The 19,696-nt window shown below is 38.3% G+C and overlaps 1 protein-coding gene across 1 annotated transcript in view; it reads left to right on the forward strand.

The window, feature by feature from the left end:
* trx (trithorax) overlaps positions 1-19,696 on the forward strand; it is a 261,612-nt gene that overhangs the window by 232,839 nt on the left and 9,077 nt on the right. The window contains exon 14 of the mRNA XM_067138870.2: positions 8,275-8,584. Coding sequence (XP_066994971.2) covers positions 8,275-8,584 — 310 coding nt within the window. The remainder of the gene's footprint in view (positions 1-8,274; positions 8,585-19,696) is intronic.

Consider the following 19,696-nt stretch of genomic DNA (forward strand, 5'->3'; position numbering starts at 1 on the left):
TCAGTCCAAAATTTTTGAATGTGTTGTTCCATTCATTAAGTTTCTTCTGAACTTCAGCTTCTGTCTCTCCCCATAAAAGCACATCATCAGCAAATACCGGGGCGTTTGGTTCACTGTCCATTTTCTTGATAGATTTGATGACCTTGTCCATTACTATTACCAACAGGAGTGGTGACACCTCTCTTTGTTTCAAACCATTCTGATCGTCTGTTGCCTATCTGGACACAGCTGTAGCACTTCTGGTATAGCATCTTGACTTTGTTAATTAAGTACTTTGGCACCTGTAGGTCTTCCAGGCATTCCCATATCTTGTTTCGAGGAACACTATCATGCGGTTTTTCAATGTCCACAGATGCAATCACAAGATTTCTTCCATATTCCCAGTACTTTTCTGTCAGCATCTTTACTGCAAAGATAAGATCCACAGTACTTTGACCTTTCGTGAACCCGTGTTGTTCTTCCTCAAGCAAAGGTTCCACTATCTTCCTAAGTCTTGTTTCTATGATCTTTTCCAGCAGCTTCAGTGAGTGTGACAACAGCGTGATGCCTCTGTAATTTCCACATTTCCATCGGTTGCCCCTTTTGAACAGCAGGATGATGACTCCTTTACTCCAATCTTCTGGAATTTTGTTACTTTCCCAAATCACTGATAACACTCTATATAGCCAATTCAAGCCTGGTATTCCAGCTGCCTTTATCATGTCTGAGCTGAGATCATCAAAGCCTGGGGACTTCCCATTTTGCATGCTCCTTAGTGCTGTTTCTGCCTCAAGCCATGTTAAGAGGTATTTGTTACTTTTGGCTTCATCTACACTACAATCATTGGTGGTGGTGTTGCCCCCATCTCCATTTAACAGCATGTTGAAGTATTTCTTCATTTCATCCCTCATCCCTTCCTCTGTTTGTATTAAGCTACCATCATCTGTTTCCAGTGCAGGGAGGTTTATATTTTCATTTCTTTTACTGTTTACTATTTTGTATAGTAGTTTCTTGCTTCCTTGACAGTCTTCCTCTATCCTTGTAGTAAAGTCATCCCAGTACTTTTCCTTTTCTTCCTGGATTAGTCTTTTTACAGCCAGTTTCTTTTTCCGGTATTCCTGTGCTAGATGTTTAAATTCTAATTCATTTCGTCTATCATCTGTTTTCTGTTTTTCGAAGTCTAATTTTCTTTTCAGTATATTTCTATCTTTTACTGCTGTCTTCACTCGGTCATTCCACCAAGGTGTTTCCTTCTCTTTTGGTGTGGCACTTGTTTTTCCAAAAATTTCCGTGGCTTCTTTTACAAGGGTTTCTTTGAATAAGGACCATTCTTCTTCTACTCCCCCTTTCTCAGTTTTGGGTAATTTAGCTGTTATCCTTGCTTCATAGTTTCCTTTCTTCTCCATGTCTTTCAACAGCCATGTCTTAATCTTTGGCATTTTCTTTTGTTTAATTTTGGGCCCATAAACATCTTTTAGGTAAGCGATTAATAGCCGATGGTCACTATGTAGGCACTCGCTGGGTATGAGTTTAACATCTGTAACATACTGACCCGCTTTTCTATCAGTGATTGACGTCCAAAACATAGTAAACATAGTCAATGTATTTTAGAATTAAGGGTTACTCCAATTGAACATTGTAATTGTGAAAACAATTTTAACCAAATTTTTAAATTGTAGTTGCTATGTTTTGGACATCAATGTATTTTAGAATTAAGGGTTACTTCAAATCAACATTGTAATCCATATTGTCATACTTTTAATGTGTACATAATTCCTATGTTTTTTACATATTATTACTAAACATGGATTTATACTCAAGCAAAAAAATTTGTAAAAATAATCCAAATATGACCGGTCTCAACCTTGAGGCAATTATGTAAGCTGAAGATGCTTGTAAATAAAGCGAAACATGTCCCTGTAAATTCGTGTTGTAGTATTATGAACTAGCAACACAAAACCAATTTGTATTGAATAGATGGATTAAAATAATCACTATATTGTAAGCATTTATAGCAAATTTCAATACGGGTCTAATCATGAGATTAGTTACATGTAATATTTACTCCCTTAGCCTTTGAAGATCCCTCTTCTCCACAAGGCAGTGGCGTCCTCTTCTAATTTTCCCCAGGGAGGATGGGTTGCCTCATCCACCATCTCTGCCATTCCGAAGGTCTCCTTCTCTGCCGAAGATGCCGTTAAGGTCTTCACCCGTAACCCTGGGCATGGGTTCCATGTTATACCCCGTGGTGCTGGGTCCCTGTCTGAACTTAGCCATCCTTTCACACCGGCCTACTGATGTGGAGGATGCCCACCCCTGCAGTGTGGATGCACCAGGCAAGAATTACTTAAGTGGTGAACAGGGAAGGTGACCCTCTTCCCCTTGAGCCGGGTTAATGATTAATATGTCAATTAACACGTGCCATAGTTAATATTTGAAAACATGTGACTTTACAGTAGAATTAATAAGTTAAAATAGTCAATTAAATGCACTACTCTTTTCATAAGGATTCATTTTGATGATCTACCCTGTTATATCTTATAAATATCATAATACGTCTTCGCTATTATAGGATATGGATTATCGGTCAAAGAAATAATGTCATTGTATAATAAACATAAATGATCCTAGTCTGTGTCAATATTTTCTTCTTTCTCTTCAAATGTATCATTTATTTCCATTTTATCATCGTAGCAATATTCTTTCAATTCTTCCATCATTACATTCATTAACATCGTAATATCTTCCTCATTTACTATCTCATATCATATCTCTTTTATTTATTTATTTATTTATTTATTTATTTATTTATTTAGTCTGATCCAGGACACCCTAGATTTGCCATAAGAACAGAATAATACACAATAACAATTTTGAGGGAAGATAAAAAAGATTAATGTTTAAAAGAAATGATAGGTTACAATTAACCATGTTAAATGGCATAAACTCCATATAAATGGTGACGAAGAATCGAAACGGAGTATTTGATGAGTGAGACGACTATCTCATCCCTTAGGCTTCTCGCTAGTTTATATTTTTGTCGCCATGTGACGAAAGTTTTGGGAATTGTTCCCCTCGCGCCAAAGAAAAGTCCAGTCACCGTAATTTTTGTAAGGTTATACGACTCAAGAAAGAAAGGGATGGTTGGATTATAGATATCCTTTTTCTCATTGTCTATGTCAGTCGGCTGAGAGGCTGAAGATTCAAAGCGTACCGTAGGATCAATAATTTCTGCTTCGTTCCTCCATCTGTCAATCGCTATAATATCAATCCTGCGAGTGCTGCCTCCTTCGGCGAGGCAGTGAACTTCTTCGTACACTTCTAGATTTTTGAGACGAAGAGCATTAGCAATCAAGTTTCTGATGATGTTATGGCGTTTGATCCTAAGCAGTTCTCCTTGAGGGCAACTCCCCAGCACATGTGGTAAGGTTTCGTACTCACTGCAGTGTCCGCAGTGGTCTGTGCTGGTAGAACGTCCCGGCAGAGTACGTACTGGTGCAACCAACCTGGTCATCTTCAACATCTCCCTCCATTCCGAACAAGTTAAACCATCTCTTCTGGTAACCCAAGAATTAGCAGCAGGAACTTGAGCAAATAACTCAACACCTCTTCCTTTTTGTGGATATGCACACCAAGCTTCAAATTCGCGTGTTCTAAGTATATCGCGCAATTGTCTAACAGATTTCGTTGATGTCTCTTCATTGAGTTGAAGTTCAGATAGGCAGCGAGTTTTTATTGCTGTGAAATTTCGAACAGCATTTACGTGCGAATCATTCACAGCTTCTAGCTTAAGATTGATGTTCAACTGTTGAAGGTACGCTTCCCAAGTAGCGCGCATTAGTGCTAACCCTTTATATTTGTGGCTCGAATAGATCATACTTGTCGGTGTGTCACTCGAAAGTTGTAGAATTTCTTTAAGTGCGCTTCTGATCGGCTTTTAACAGATTTGAGAATTTTCTCAACCGAAACAGTCTGGAAGGGGTATATCAGTGTAGGGCCAATAAACTGATTTATTACAGTCAATTTTTGATGCGGTTGGAGTAAGTGAGTCCTGGTAATCTGATCTAAGTTAGCTTTCAATTTTTCAAGTACCTGATGTTCATTGAAGACTAAAGTCTGTCTGAAAGTTGCCCCTAAATATTTTATTTCTTCACTGTCATTTATACTTCTAATGTTTCCAGAGACCATCACGATATCATCAGAATGAAGTTTACCAGATTCTATAATAATGGCATTTGATTTGTCTGCATTTATATGCAAACCTATTTCTTGAAGCAGATTTATGACAGAAGTGACTAGGATTGAAGCTGCTGCTTGGTCTTTAGCTATGATCACCAGATCGTCGGCAAAGCATAGGGATGTTAAAGGTACAGTGTTAGGACTCAATTGAAAACCATACATTTCTGATACTTTGATGTCTGTGAGTTCATCAAGGATGTGGTTTATACCCCAGTTAAATAAGAAAGGTGAAATGGGATCTCCTTGCATCACTCCACATTTGATGTTTATCTTATCTGTATGACCACGAGCAGTTTGAACTTGTGTTGTGTTTTCTGTGAGAAGGTTGACTAGTAACCCATCTCGATGCATAAATAACTTCACTTTCAATTAACCATATCATTGGATCAATATCTTCATATTTAACATCAACATATCTTTCATTCACCGTCATATCCATTTCTAACCTTAATCTGACTTCTCTCGACAATGTATAACCTGCATAATATTAACATAATATTCTAAACAATTCACATATTATATTTTGTTTCATTGGAATGATATTGTCACACTATTAAATCACATTCCCTGACTGGAGTATGCCTTATTTCTTAAGAAGAACACCTATTTCCACCAATATACCAACACAATGAATAAGCCACACGCGAGAATCTAACACAAATTGAATCATTCTGAAGATATTAACGACTTAGCTCTACTTTTCAACTACAAGCAACCTACATTTTATTTATCTAGCAGTTAAATTCATTTGCCTACGAAACTTATCTTTGACCTTTCGCTCTCGGGATTAGATCATTTCTTGTTCATCATCTGCAGCTTTGGTTGGTGACCATTCTCCTCCGATAGCCATTGGATTGTCACCTGGGATTGTAGCTCCTCTCTGCTGTCATCTCAGCTCGATTTCATCCTGACAGTCGGGCCCATAGTCTTCTGAGAAACTCATAGCGGTCTTGTCGTGCGTAATTGGAAGATAAAAATCATAGATGAAAACAGCTGTAACATTCTGACGTGATCAAAGTCTTCTAACATAATTATATCAATGATAATAAATTCAATTTGGTTTACGTAGCTTTAACTTCACACAGATCTCCATTATGTCTGTTACTGCTTTATTGTTATATGTCATATAGAGTTGTTAAATGAACTGATGTATAGAGATACATTGTATCGAATTCCTTCTTATCACAATTAGCCTAAGGCTTAGACAATGCAGTCTTCCTGATGTTCTGTTTTTCACTCCTTACAATATTTAATGTATATAACGCATATATTATTATTAGTTTTATGCATTATTTTTTAGTATAATCGCTGTAAATATCTCTTCTTTCGCAGGATTACTTCTGTTTCAATACTTTCAAGATGAGTATTTTGCTTCTGTGCTGTAGTATGTCTGCTTTGCTTGAATGCTTGCTCATTTTGTCACAGCCACTGCCATTATGATCCTGACCATTTTGACTTCGCGCTGTACCGTATTCCTTTGACATTTTACCGAGCTCGATAGCTGCAGTCGCTTAATTGTGGCCAGTATCCAGTATTCGGGAGATAGTGGGTTCGAGCCCCACTGTCGGCAGCCCTGAGGATGGTTTTCCGTGATTTCCCATTTTCATACCAGGCAGATGCTGGGGCTGTACCTTAGTTAAGGCCACGGCCGCTTCCTTCCCACTAATAGGCCTTTCCTATCCCATCGTCACCATAACACCTCTCTGTGTCGGTGCGACGTAAAGCAATTAGCACACACCTTTGACATTTTACAGCATTTATGTATTGTGCTCAGTTTTGTTACCGGTAATCACATTCATCTTGATCCGACTTAGTTTTACTCTTGGAACAATGGAATGGCACAGTATGCATAATAAACATTTTTTACGAAGTCAGTTTTTTTTTTCCCACAGTATATTCTCCACAAATGAAACAAAAGTTATCAGGTGAATTAGGACAGCCCCTTGACGTCATTTAATGTAATGGCATGACGAATAGAATACCAAGTGAGATCACTCACCGAATTCAAACGCGCTCCCAACGAGCGGAGTGGAGTCAATCACCAACGCTACACAGCCAGCTGTTTTAGTGGAAGTTACACTGATACACAAATAACCAGATACAACACCCCCAAAAGAAAAATTTTAAACCGAGCACATAAAACATTAAACATTCCATGTTTTTAATCTGCCCCTTTAGGAAATTAATCCTAGCTCTGACTGAGGAAAGACACATTTAGCTCGCATTAAGTTATGAGTTGCGTACTATAGTTGTTTGTTTGAGAGACACTGTTGACTTTTGGGCGTAGTTGCCTTTTGAGAGACACTGTTGACTTTTCAGCGTCGATAAGAACTAGACTGGCCATGAATTTGATTACAACTAAGCTACCGGGCGAGTTGGCCGTGCGCGTAGAGGCGCGTGGCTGTGAGCTTGCATCCGGGAGATAGTAGGTTCAAATCCAACTATCGGCAGCCCTGAAAATTGTTTTCCGTGGTTTCCCATTTTCACACCAGGCAAATGCTGGGGCTGTACCTTAATTAAGGCCACGGCCGCTTCCTTCCAACTCCTAAGCCTTTCCTATCCCATCGTCGCCATAAGACCTATCTGTGTCGGTGCGACGTAAAGCCCCTAGCAAAAAAAAAACAAAACAACTAAGCTGACCTTGAACCTTTCTGCTCACTGTTGCCATCACTGCTTCAATCACATTGCGATTCTTGTTCGTTATCCATTTGATACTGTCTTCATTCCATTTGATAGGGTGGATCATGGGAGACTACTGGCAAAAATGAGTGCAGTTGGACTAAAACATAAGAGTGACTGAATGGGTTGCTATATTTCTAGAAAATAGATCTCAGAGAATTAGAGTAAGGGAAGCTTTATATGATCCTGTAATAATTAAGAAGGGAATTCCTCAAGGGAGTATTATTGGACCTTTATTTTTTCTTAAGTATATAAATGATATGAGTAAAGGAGTGGAATCAGAGCTAAGGCTTTTTGCGGATGATGTTATTCTGTATAGAGTAATAAATAAGTTACAAGATTGTGAGAAACTCCAACGTGACCTCAATAATGTTGTGAGATGGCAGCAGGCAATGGTATGTTGATAAACGGTGTTAAAAGTCAGGTTGTGAGTTTCACAAATAGGAAAAGTCCTCTCAGTTTTAATTACTGCGTTGATGGGGTGAAAGTTCCTTTTGGGGATCATTCTAAGTATCTAGGTGTTCATATAAGGAAAGATCTTCATTGGGGTAATCACATAAATTTGATTTTTAATAAAGGGTACAGATCTCTGCACATGGTTATGAGGGTGTAGGGGTTGTAGTAAGGATGTAAAGGAGAGGGCATATAAGTCTCTGGTAAGACCCCAATTAGAGTATGGTTCCAGGGTATGGGACCCTCAGCAGGATTGCTTGATTCAAGAACTGCAAAAAAAATCCAAAGAAAAGCAGCTCGATTTGTTCTGGGTGATTTCTGACCAAAAGTAGCGTTACAAAAATGTTGCAAATTTTGGGCTGGGAAGAACTGAGATAAAGAAGACGAGCTGCTCGACTAAGTGGTATGTTCTGAGCTGTCAGCGGAGAGATGGTGTGGAATGACATTGGTAGACGAATAAATTTGAGTGGCTTTAAAAGTAGGAAAGATCACAATATGAAGATAAAGTTGGAATTCAAATATTCATTTATAGGAAGGGGAGTTAGGGGTTGGAATAACTTACCAAGGGAGATGTTCAGTAAATTTCCAATATTCTGATAGATCCACATTGTCAGTACCAGTCAAATATCATTTGTAGCTACCATAACGTCATAACACGGATGTCGTTTATCAGAGAACACTAACAGATTGATATGTCTCACAAACTATGCACTATGTCGTGCTCATTGCATTTGTTTCAAATCTCTGTGCAACATATAGGTGCTGTAAATTTTTGTAACTTAATAAAACTTAATAAAACATACCTTAATGGTGTATTTCTGCAGATTAGTAGGAATTTAATAGTTAATATTCCTAGTATGAAGAGAATATTCTTAAGTATTCCTGTTATATAATACATGTTTATTTACTTTTCCTGTTCCTTAGGCGAGCTACAAGTTCTAATCTCCCTATGGCAATGCGATTTCGCCATCTCAGAGAGACATCGAAAGAAGCTGTAGGAGTTTACCGGTCTCATATCCATGGACGTGGCTTGTTCTGCCTACGTGATATTGAAGCAGGGGAGATGGTGATTGAATATGCTGGAGAAGTTATCCGCTCCACTTTAACAGACAAACGAGAAAAGCTGTATGAATCAAAAGGCATTGGTTGCTATATGTTCAGAATAGATGACCAACTGGTTGTGGATGCTACTATGAGGGGAAATGCTGCACGCTTTATTAACCATTCTTGTGAGGTGAGTTACTATTCACTTTTTAGATTGTTAATATAGTTACTGCTTACATGTAATACATGTCATAAGTAGATGAATGATTTCTACTGCAATTTGGTAATGAACCCAAGTGCAACATATCATTTCTGAAAGGTATGAGAAACCTTAAGGCATTAATTTAAAAAGAAAGACTTTTTGTGATATCTGAAGCCATCTCTATACAGTATCAACTCAGATAATTTATAAGTGTTGGGTTCTTCAGTTTCCCAAAACTAATTTTAAGTCAGTAAAATTATAAACCATATGAAAAATAAAACATATGGTAACAGAATTATACCTGAAAAGGAAACAACTTAATTAAACTACAACCTGTGTCTGAAAAGTTCGGTGAATGGTCGCCTAGTTTGTAAACCGTGCTAGTTCGAACGATGCGCTCGCGCATACGAATTGTGAGACATGATACCAAGTGCCCCCTATTGGTCAACTCAACACAGTTAAACAGAGTTTAACGCTGCAGTGAGGACTCGTGCCATTGCACAATGGAGTGCAAAACGAAGCAACGCGTTAACATGAAGTTTTGCTTCCACCTAGACGAAACGGCGACAGAAACACACGCAATGTTAGTGTAAGTTTACCACGCTCAAGCAGTGAGTAAAAAGTGCGTTTATGACTCGTTTAAACGCTTTCGAGATGGAGAGGAAGGTGTTGAGGACGAGGCGCGTTCAGGTCAACCAACCACAAGCACATCTCCAAACAACATCGAACGAGTGCGACAGATGCTTGTGAATGATGGGTGACTGTCCTTACGAATGATAGCCCTGAAAGGCCACCAGTTAGACAGTGTAGCTGGTATCCAACAACGCGTAACAAGGGTTCTCCGGGAGATTCCATATGAAGCGCTTGCTACCAGCTTCCAGCAGCTTTACAGTCTATGTCAAATGTGTGTTGTAGCTAATGGAGATTACTTTGAAGGCCAGTAAAGGAATTTTCTGTGTAACTTAACGTTGTCTTTATTTCATGAGACCATTCACCGAACTTTTCAGACACATGTTGTAGGAAAAAAAGTTTTTATAATAGAAATATGAAGTTCTCAGCATATTCACTTACTAGATGGAGGACATGAATGTGTAGACAATGCAAGCATAGAAATTCTGTATTAGTCCTGAAGGATACGCTATAAAATATACACAAAAACAGTATCTTAAAGCATCAACGTTCACATTGAATACATCATTCAGTTACATCCACTGTATGACAAGATTGTAGAAAACTATCTAACTGTAGTGTCGATGATGGACGAACACGTTCAGTGTTCCTGACATGGAAGTCAGTTGCTGAGGATAGCCACACAGACAGTGATTGAAAGCACTTCAGCAAGGTATTTTTATGAAAAAGTAGAAAGTATATTAATTCAGAAAATTTATCACTATAAAATGGCTTCATAGAGTAATAGGTAAGGACCCTGACTTTCGGGAGTAGTGATAAGATCTGTTACAGAGGGTGTGTTGACAGCAGTAAATAAAATCCCATTACATGTTATTTTGCAAACAGACAACAACTATTTATTGATTGATATGGAAATGTCATCGTAAAGGCTCACTATTTAAATAAAATGAATGTTACCAAGAAAATGGGGAGATGAGTACTACACTTTTGTGAACTGATAGATAAGCAAAAATTGTTATCTTCAGTAGCATACACTGGCAAAGATGGTTATCGACTCAGTAGCCCATCCTTAAAAGTTAATTATGAAGGAGAAAGAAATGTTAGTGCATAGAATATGTTTTAAACTTGAATGAGAAAATACTGTTAACTACACTTCAGTGACTTTCATGAGCTGTAGTATCCTACAAATTCTCATGAAATTATTAACACCCTACATTCATCACGGGTTCACAGATAAAGCAACCATGAGTTCTGCATTTTCAGTTTTAAGATTGATTTTTAAATTTGTCACTACCACATATCCTTATGTTGAAAACAGTATTTCATTATCAGTGTTAGAAACAGGTATGCACAGCATTTTCATTCAGTTCTCACTGAAGATGGGATACCCAGTATGTAGTCCTAGGAGCATTAGCAGAGATCACTGTACCATCCTGTAAATTTTCAACAGCAAGATTCTTGAGAGCAAAATAACCCTCCTTGAATGCTGTCTCAAATAAATATCAGAAGAAAGGTAGCCTTTTTCTATAATTCTCCGAGGTGATGTCAAGGCAGCTAGATGTAACTAGCCTGAACTCAAGTAATTTGCCCACATAACAAATAAATACACCTTCTGAATCAGTTTTGTGACAGATTTTTGTTCCCGCCTGTTTGAACCAGCTAACAAGAATAAAATTTTCCAGGGTTGACTCATGCAGAAGGGAATTCTGTACAGTCAGTGAATGAAAGGATACTTTAAAACTCTCCCGTAATTCAGCCAACAGCTCGTTGTCTTTGCAGTCCTCAATAACAAAAGTCACCTGATTCAGAATCATTCTGTAAGTTTCTGGGGTCATATTGTATACACATTGGATAGCAGGACTATCTTCTTCACTCTTTTGAATTCTTCGATGTACAAGGGCAAGTCAATAAGTATCTTGCAATCAATTTTTGTAATTTATTACAAAAAGAGTACACACTTTTTATTGATATAATTTTTCAACATAGTCACCGTGCTTTTTAATGCACATGGTCCTCCGTTTCTCAAGCTTTCTGATACCGTCTGCAAAAAAGGTTTTTGTTGCTCAGCAAGCCTCGTATGCACTGCTTCCTTCACCTGTTAATTGGAGCGGAATCGACGACTGGTTATATTTTGCATAAAAGCAATAATGTCACGTTATTTCATGCCTCTAATTTCAGTAAAAATCATTATTCAATGATCACTTATTCATTGACCAGAAAAACGTCAACTGGTTCAATGTAAATGACTCGTAAAAAGTTAGGGGTCCCTTGTAATAGGATTGACATAGAATATGATTAAGCTGCCATCTAATTGGACTAAAGCATTAATTGCAATTGTGTATAAGCAAGGGAACAAGAGAGATAGTAACAACTATATCATGATTAGTATACCTGGCAGAGTGCTAACGGGCATTTTAGAAAGGAGAATGTGTTCAAGTATAGTAAATGGATGAAAACCATTGTGGTTTCAGATCAGAGAGTATCAAGAGCAGATTTTAAGTATGTGCAAAGTAACTGAAAAGTGCTACAAGGAGAATAGACAGTTATGCATCTGCTTTGTTCAGAGAGTACCAGAGGACAAGATGTTAGCCATACTGAGAGACTATGGAATCAGAGGTAGATTATTTTAGGCAATCAAAAGCATTATGTTGACAATTGGACCACAGTGGAAATTGATGGTAAATGAGTTCTTGGTTCAAAATAGTTATTGATGTAAGACAAGGCTATCATCTTCTTCTCTGTTGTTCATAGTATACATGGATCATTTATTGAAGAGTATGGAGAGCCTTTGTGGCTCAGGCGGCAGTGCACCGGCCCCTCACCGCTGGGTTCCATGGTTCAAATCCTGGTCACTCCATGTGAGATTTGTGCTGGACAAATCAGAGGTGGGACAGGTTTTTCTCCGGGTACACCATTTTTCTCTGTCGTATTTCATTCCAGCAACATTCTCCAATATCATCTCATTTCATCTGTCATTCATTAATCATTGCCCCAGTGGAGTACGACAAGCTTCGGTAGCCGGCACAATTTCTATCCTCGCCGCTAAATGGGGCTTCATTAATTCCATTCCTGACCCGGTCGAATGACTGGAAACAGACTGGATTTTCATTTAATGAAGGGTATAAAATGATAGAGTGGAATTCAATTGAGTAGAAATGTAGTAAGCAGTTTGGCTTATGCTGATGACTTGGTTTTAACAGAAGACAGTGCTGAAAGCCTCCATTCTAATGTCCTGTTGCTAGAAGAGAATTGCAGCTAGTGTAATATGAAAATGAGCATTTCCCCGACTAAAGTGATGTCAGTTGGGAAGAAACTATGATGATGATGATGATGATGATGATGGTGATGATGCTTGTTGTTTAAAGGGTCCTAATATCTAAGGTTATCGGCCCAACTACGAGAATGGATCAGGTGGATCATTTCATGTACCGTAAAGCCTTGGAATGTGGGCGTAATTTGTTGTGTAAACGTGCTTTTAATCCAAAGCACTTGTATATCAAAGCAAATTTTCCCATAAGAAATAATTCCACTGATGATTCCTTCCACAATTTAAAAAAAGTATTTATTATAAAATGATCCCTTTCCTACATCTTCTAGAACACATGGCCATTACCTTGATACTCTCATGACTTCTTTTGCTGCATCCAGACCATTGTTTGGACCATAGGACGCACCCTGATATTTTGATTAAAATTTAAGGGAAAATATAATTTCACTGTATTTTCAAATAAAATTTTAAAGAAATGATTTAATTTGTATACAAACGCAATTACTGACAGGTAATGCTAACTGACACTGTAACAGATCGCAAGTAGATTCTCGCTTTCATTCGTCACTCATAACACTGTTTTCTGAAATTTCACTTTCATTTCTTGATTCTTCAAACAGTATATCTTCTTCAGTACCATCAAGGGCATTACTTCTACTGCATTTCTTAAATGACTTGATGACAATTTCTGTTTTCGCTGACTCCCGTGACCAACTGATTTGTCCTGCTGGCCTTAGATCATGATGAGGTGCAGCCATCTATTTTGTCCACTCTTCGCGCATAGAAACACCTTGAATGGTTTGGTTATTGAGACATCCACTGACTGGCTGGAGGTAACTTGTAAGACTGTTTGGAATGACTGCAGATTGAGTGTTCAAGTCCTTTATTCTCTGCTTTGTCGTATCTGTTGTTTGAGATTTGAACTGGTCCAACCCCTTGGAATGTACTGTAATAGACCAGTTCATGAACAAAATACAGAACCAGAAATCCAAGCCTACAATGAGGAACCTCCCATCACCTGGACAGAAACCAAGACAGCCTTAAAATCTATGCCTGAAGGAAAATCTTCAGGTGCAGGTGAAGTGAATGTAGACATGATAAAGGCAGCAGGCATCCAGGGTATACAGTGACTGCACGGAGTACTAAATGCCATATGGACAGACAACACAATACCTGCAGATTGGAGCAAGGGTGTTATAATTCCCGTTTAAGAAAGGCAGCAGACGGAAACCTGCCAACTATAGAGGATTAACCCTGCTGTCTCATGGGCTAAAAATTCTAGAGAAGATCATAAAAAGAAGATTGAGAACCATCATTGAACCACAGTTAGGGAAGGAGCAATATGGATTCAGAAGTAACAGGTCAACAATAGATCTAATTTTTAGCACCTTCATGCTGATGGAGTATTGGGAGAAAGGCAAGAACCTAGTCATTGTATTCCTGGATATAGAAAAGGCCTACGATAGTGTTATAAGAGATAAGATCTGGGGGTGCCTGAGGAAAAGAAATGTGCCTGAAAGACTAGTAAGTTAAATTCAGATGTTGTACAAAGACTGTACTAGCTGTGTACAAATTGGGGAAGGTTGATCATGATGGTTTGAGACCAAGGATGGAGTCCAACAAGGAAGTGCACTGTCTCCACTACTGTTCATTACTGTTATGGACAATATAATGAACATCAAGGAAAAGTTAGGTGAATTGAATGCTGTGTACAAATGTGTACAAATTGGGGAAGGTTGATCATAATGGTTTGAGACCAGGAGTGGAGTCCAACAAGGAAGTGCACTGTCTCCACTACTGTTCATTACTGTTATGGACAATATAATGAAGAACGTGAAGGAAAAGTTAGGTGAATTGAATGCAGTGGCCTTTGTTGATGATATCATGATTTAGGGTGAAACAGAAGAAGTACAGACCAGACTCAACGTATGGAAATCCCAGTTCCAGGAATATAACCTCAACATCAGCGAGAACAAGACAGTGGTAATGGCAGTCAACAGAGAAGGGCGTCCAGCAAGTGTAAAACCAGGAGACCACCAGCTAGAGTGTGTGGATAGTTTCCCTTACCTTGGAAGTGTAATCTCCAGTGATAATTTGGTCAGGAAGGAAATTACAAACAAGAGTGCAAAAGGGATCAGAATTCTACCATTAAATAAAAACACTTTTATGGGATGACATGATTCCAAAACCGACCAAACTGATGATATTATGATAATTATTTGGGGATATTAGGTCGTGTAATAATAAATAAACACCAGCTGACGCATTTCAATCCTGCGACCAGGATCGTCTTCAGAGCAACAACAAAGCAAAATGGCTACGGTCACTCCATAGTAACCAGACTCAAGATAGAGAAACCCTGTTAGAAATGTAGTTCATTCCAGGGCCTCCAGAGTCACGGAGAAAGATGTTGACGAGTTAACTATGGAGGGTAGCCATGATCTACTCAGTATATAGCCGTCTCCTTTGTTGAAATTATTCAGGCGTTTAGCAATTTCTATCGCCTCACGAATGATTCTGGGAATAAAATGTTTCTCTTTACAAATGACAGAAGTTGCATCAAAATTTATTTGATGGTCATTATGTATGGCATGTTCTGCCACAGCAGACTACTCTGGCTGGCAAAGACGTAAGTGCCTGCGATGTTCTTTAACCCTTGTTGCTACTTTCCTACATGTTTGGCCTACATAAACCGATCCACAGGAGCAAGGAATCATATATATTCCAGCGCAGTTTAAACCAATAGGATCTTTGACAGATCGCAAACAATTGCCTATGGTGATGATGTTTAACAGCTATTTCATACTAATATTGACCTGTGGTATTGAAGCGTGCACCCTCTCAAAAAGAGATTCATCAAGACTGACAAGTTAAGAAATGAGGAGGTGAGGAAAGAAGCCAGAATAAAGACATTCCTATTAGACCGAATCGGCACATCCACGCTATGGTGGTATAGGCATGTGACCACAGTTCAAATCATGGCCGTGGATCTCGAAACTCAGCACTCAAGGAGTGGGCAGTAATTGATAGCAGGCAGCTGCTTGCTTAACTTTGTAACAGGGCATGTAACAATCTACAAAAAGACAGTAAAAATTTCTAGTATTGCACCAATGTAATAAAGAAAAGTTCACTGTGACCAACAAAATGGAAAATAAATAAAACTTGGAAAGCACTTTTTTTTTTGTACTGGTAATAAAGGCACACAATATGCAAACTAAATCTGTCCGGCCTCATCATCGTCATCATTTCTTCACTCCAGCAAGCCGGGTGCGGTTGTGTACGAGCCTCCTCCAGTTTGTTCTATCCATCCGCAGATGCTGCTCGTATATGCGACACCAGTTCACATCTAACTTCAATTATCTGTTTTTCCCAAACATCACGAGGTCTTCCTCTTGGTCTCTTCCCAGGAACATTGTGGTCAAAGTATGTTCGAGGAGTCCTGTGAGGGTTCATTCTTTTCATGTGACCATATCATTGCAATCTCTTCACTTCTAGAATCTCCAGCAAGCTTCTTTCCAGTCCAAGCTGTTGTCGGATATCCACATTCCTTATGTTATCCATTTTTGTTTTTGTAGACAAGAACAGAGGAACTTCATTTCTGTTGCCTAAAGACGACTCTTTGTTGGTCCAGTAAGTGTTGCTGCTTCCAGGCCATACGTCAGTATAGGTACTAGATATATTTTGTACAAGCTGATCTTGGAAAATAATGGAAATGTTTCATCCCAAAGTATTTGACGTACAGCATGATAGAATTTGGAAGCTTTCTGTATTCTGGTACTAATCTCTTGATGTATGGTATTGTCTGATGACAGAACACTACCTTAATACTGGAAGTTGTCTACAATATCCATCTCCTCATCTCCAATTCTTAGATGAACAGTTGGAGAGTTTCTACTCATCACCAAGCCAATTGTCTTTGTTTTGCTGATTTGGAGACCTAAGGTTGTAAAAGCTTCATGCCAGAGATCTAGTCTAGTTTGTACTTCCTCTTCTGTCTCACATTACATCATCAGCAAAATCCAGGGCATTAGTTGTTGGATCCTTTCTCTTAACCGCTTTTAAAATTTCATCCATTATGATTATGAAGAGAAGTGGTGAAAGACAGACAACTTCCTTGCTGGACTCCACTCTTCATTTCAAACCAACCTGACCTTCCATCCTGGACCTGGACACAACACTTGGTTTCATCATATAATCATTGTACTCGTACGATGTCATCGGGCACATTCTTATGTCTCAAACATTCCCATATATGCCTGCGTGGTACATGGTCATATGCTTTCTCAATGTCCAGAAAAACATCCAGAAAAACAGTTATAAGTGTTTTACCTTTCTCCCAATACTTCTCATAGAGCATTCTGGTGGCAAAAATGAGGTCTATAGTTAATCTATGAGGTCTAAATCCATGTTGTTCCTCCTCAAGTGCATGAGGTCTAAATCCATGTTGTTCCTCCTCAAGTGTAGGTTCAACATATTTTCTAATCCTGCTCTCACGGATGGATTCGTAGATTTTGAGGCCATGTGACAGCAGTTGGTACATTTCTTTCTAATACCTTTTTTCAACAATGAGATGATGACCCCTTGCTTCCAGTCATTGGATATTATATTCTCTTTCCTACTGACCTTTAAAAAAGTCACCAAGGAGAGGCTGTGTCAATTTCCTTCTGTACATACTTCCTACAAACTTTTGAATTTGGTCCACTGCTTTAATTACTCTATCGCCAGCATCACTAGCTCTTCGCAAGAGAGTCTAGCAGAGATAAGTGGACAAGACCTTCTTTCTTTGGTGGCAGAGCTGACATGTCTTCTGTTCTGTCTTGTTCATTTTCTCCAGCAGTAATTTCTGGCATTAGCTGATCCTCAGGTTAGTCGGAATCTATTAACGTTTCTAGCTCTCTTTGTCCAATTTGAAATACCCTTGTAAATCCAGTTCAACCATTGATTTTTCTTTCAGTTGCTCCCATTCATCATCATCATCATGTTACACTCAATCGTGTGCATTTCTGGGGCTAAGCCCACATTTTATAAAAAAGGTTCCTGATAACTGAAGAAAAAATAGCATCCCATATGACAGTAATTCTGCGAATAGCGTCCATAATATAGTATACCGGTTTCTTATTTCTGTTCATGGAATACTTCTTGAGATTTCTTACAGAAGGTACCGCACCAGACCTTTCCTGTACCTGCGTTTAAAAACAGAAATGACACCTTGATCAAGGTGCTAGATATAGCTGGCCCTCTTTGCGGGCAGATACAAAAGGTGCACATAGTTTAAAGTTAGGTTGTGCTTAACGGCAGGTTGCAGCACACTAGTCTACTCTTTCTATTTTGCCAAGCCATTTTCCTTTCAAAAAAAACACCCAATCTTCAAATAATTTGCCTGTCATCCAGGCATTTTTGGATAACCTGTAAGTTAAATGCATGTAAAACGCTTGTATGTTCTTGAAACACCCTGCACGATTTTAATTTCTGCAATGTGCCATATAAAACAAGCAGACACGAACTTAACTCGCAGATTACTTTTACTTGCATTTCAGAAATAGTCTGCACTGAAGCGGCCGATTACAGTATAGAACTGACTAAAACAAAGGAAACTCTGCTTGTGGCAGTGACAATCAAACAATTTGTATCAATAAATGATGATAGGGGTCATAATTACAATGCTTATTACATGACAAAATAGGAGTTGATTGATAATTTCAAATTATCAAACACCAGTTTTAACTTACGAGACCGGCACAACACTTCGAATTAAGAATTTCAATAGACATGTAAGAAGCCTCCATTGCTCAGGCGGCAGCACACCGGCCTCTCACCGCTGGATACCGTGGTTCAAATCCCAGTCACTCCATGCGAGACTTGTGCTGGACAAAGCGGAAGCGGGACAGGTTTTTCTCCGGGTACTCCGGTTTTCCCTGTCATCTTTCATTCCAGTAACACTCTCAATTAACATTTCATTTCATCTGACAGTCATTTATCATTGCCCCAGAGGACTGCGACAGGCTTCGGCAGCTGGCACATTTTCTATCCTCGCCGCTAGATGGGGGCTTCATTCATTTCGTTCCTGACCCGGTCGAATGAATGGAAACAAGTTGTGGATTATCAACAGACATGTAAAAAGGTATCTTGCATTCCGGGGACATCAAATCACACATTATTTTGAATTAACAGTACTGTATTTGAATCAACAAGGTTTTACTGTATTATTTTCCCTAATTGTTTCCCTAATGTTTATTTTCAATTTTGATTTGTTCAGGGCTATTGATAATATTTTTAACCTTCTATCCATATCCTTTACTGACTCTGCCACGACTATAATATCATCACAAGTTATAAATCTCATTATAAAACTGTATTGGATTTCAGAATAAGAAGTTATTATATTAATAAAACCACCTTTCCAATACACAATAGTCCTTTATGTTTAGGATAAAACCATTTAATTACAAGTAGGACATGTTTTGCTCAATCTTAGTGAGCATCATCAGCTATTTCGGAAAAGGCTAGGAAAGCAACAGATAGGGAATCTGCCACCTGGGCGACTGCCCTAAATGCAGATCAGTATTGATTGATTGATTGATAGATAACATAATCCATGGTGGGTCAGGGCCCTGATCCTGGTATATATAACGAAAAAACGTCTAATATACATTGATAAAGTACAAATTTTAACAATTTAAAAATAATCAATAAGATTATATTATGTCTATTAAAACAAATATTGATCATTAAAATTGCGTAAAATGTAAGTGGAATGAATGACATGAAATGTTACTATAGTATGTAGTGTTTAAATGTTCGTATAAATCAATGACCATAATAATCTTCACTCGATTGCATTAGACTGTTTATGATTAAAAACAGTTATTCACATAAGGGTGAGCTCGTAATGAACTATGATGATGTTTTTTAAAATAAACATTATAAGGAATGCTAAAATCACATATATTGGTTGAAAAACAAACTGCACTGATGATAAAACGTCATCTGGATCGGCGTAAATAACCTTATGGGACTTCCTCGTGTTGTGTTTCAAACATTATTATATTTTGTGTAGTAGTGTGTTAATATTGGGCTTCAAATGGAGAACTACTGATCTCATAGGTGAAATAATATAAATCAGGTGTATCCTGTAAAAAAAGAAAAAGGAAGAATAGTATGTGTGTCAGTTGCTGGAATTTTTTTTTTTTTTTTTTTTTTTT

The sequence above is a fragment of the Anabrus simplex genome, chromosome 1, assembly GCF_040414725.1.
Source record: "Anabrus simplex isolate iqAnaSimp1 chromosome 1, ASM4041472v1, whole genome shotgun sequence".
Lineage (NCBI taxonomy): Eukaryota > Metazoa > Arthropoda > Insecta > Orthoptera > Tettigoniidae > Anabrus > Anabrus simplex.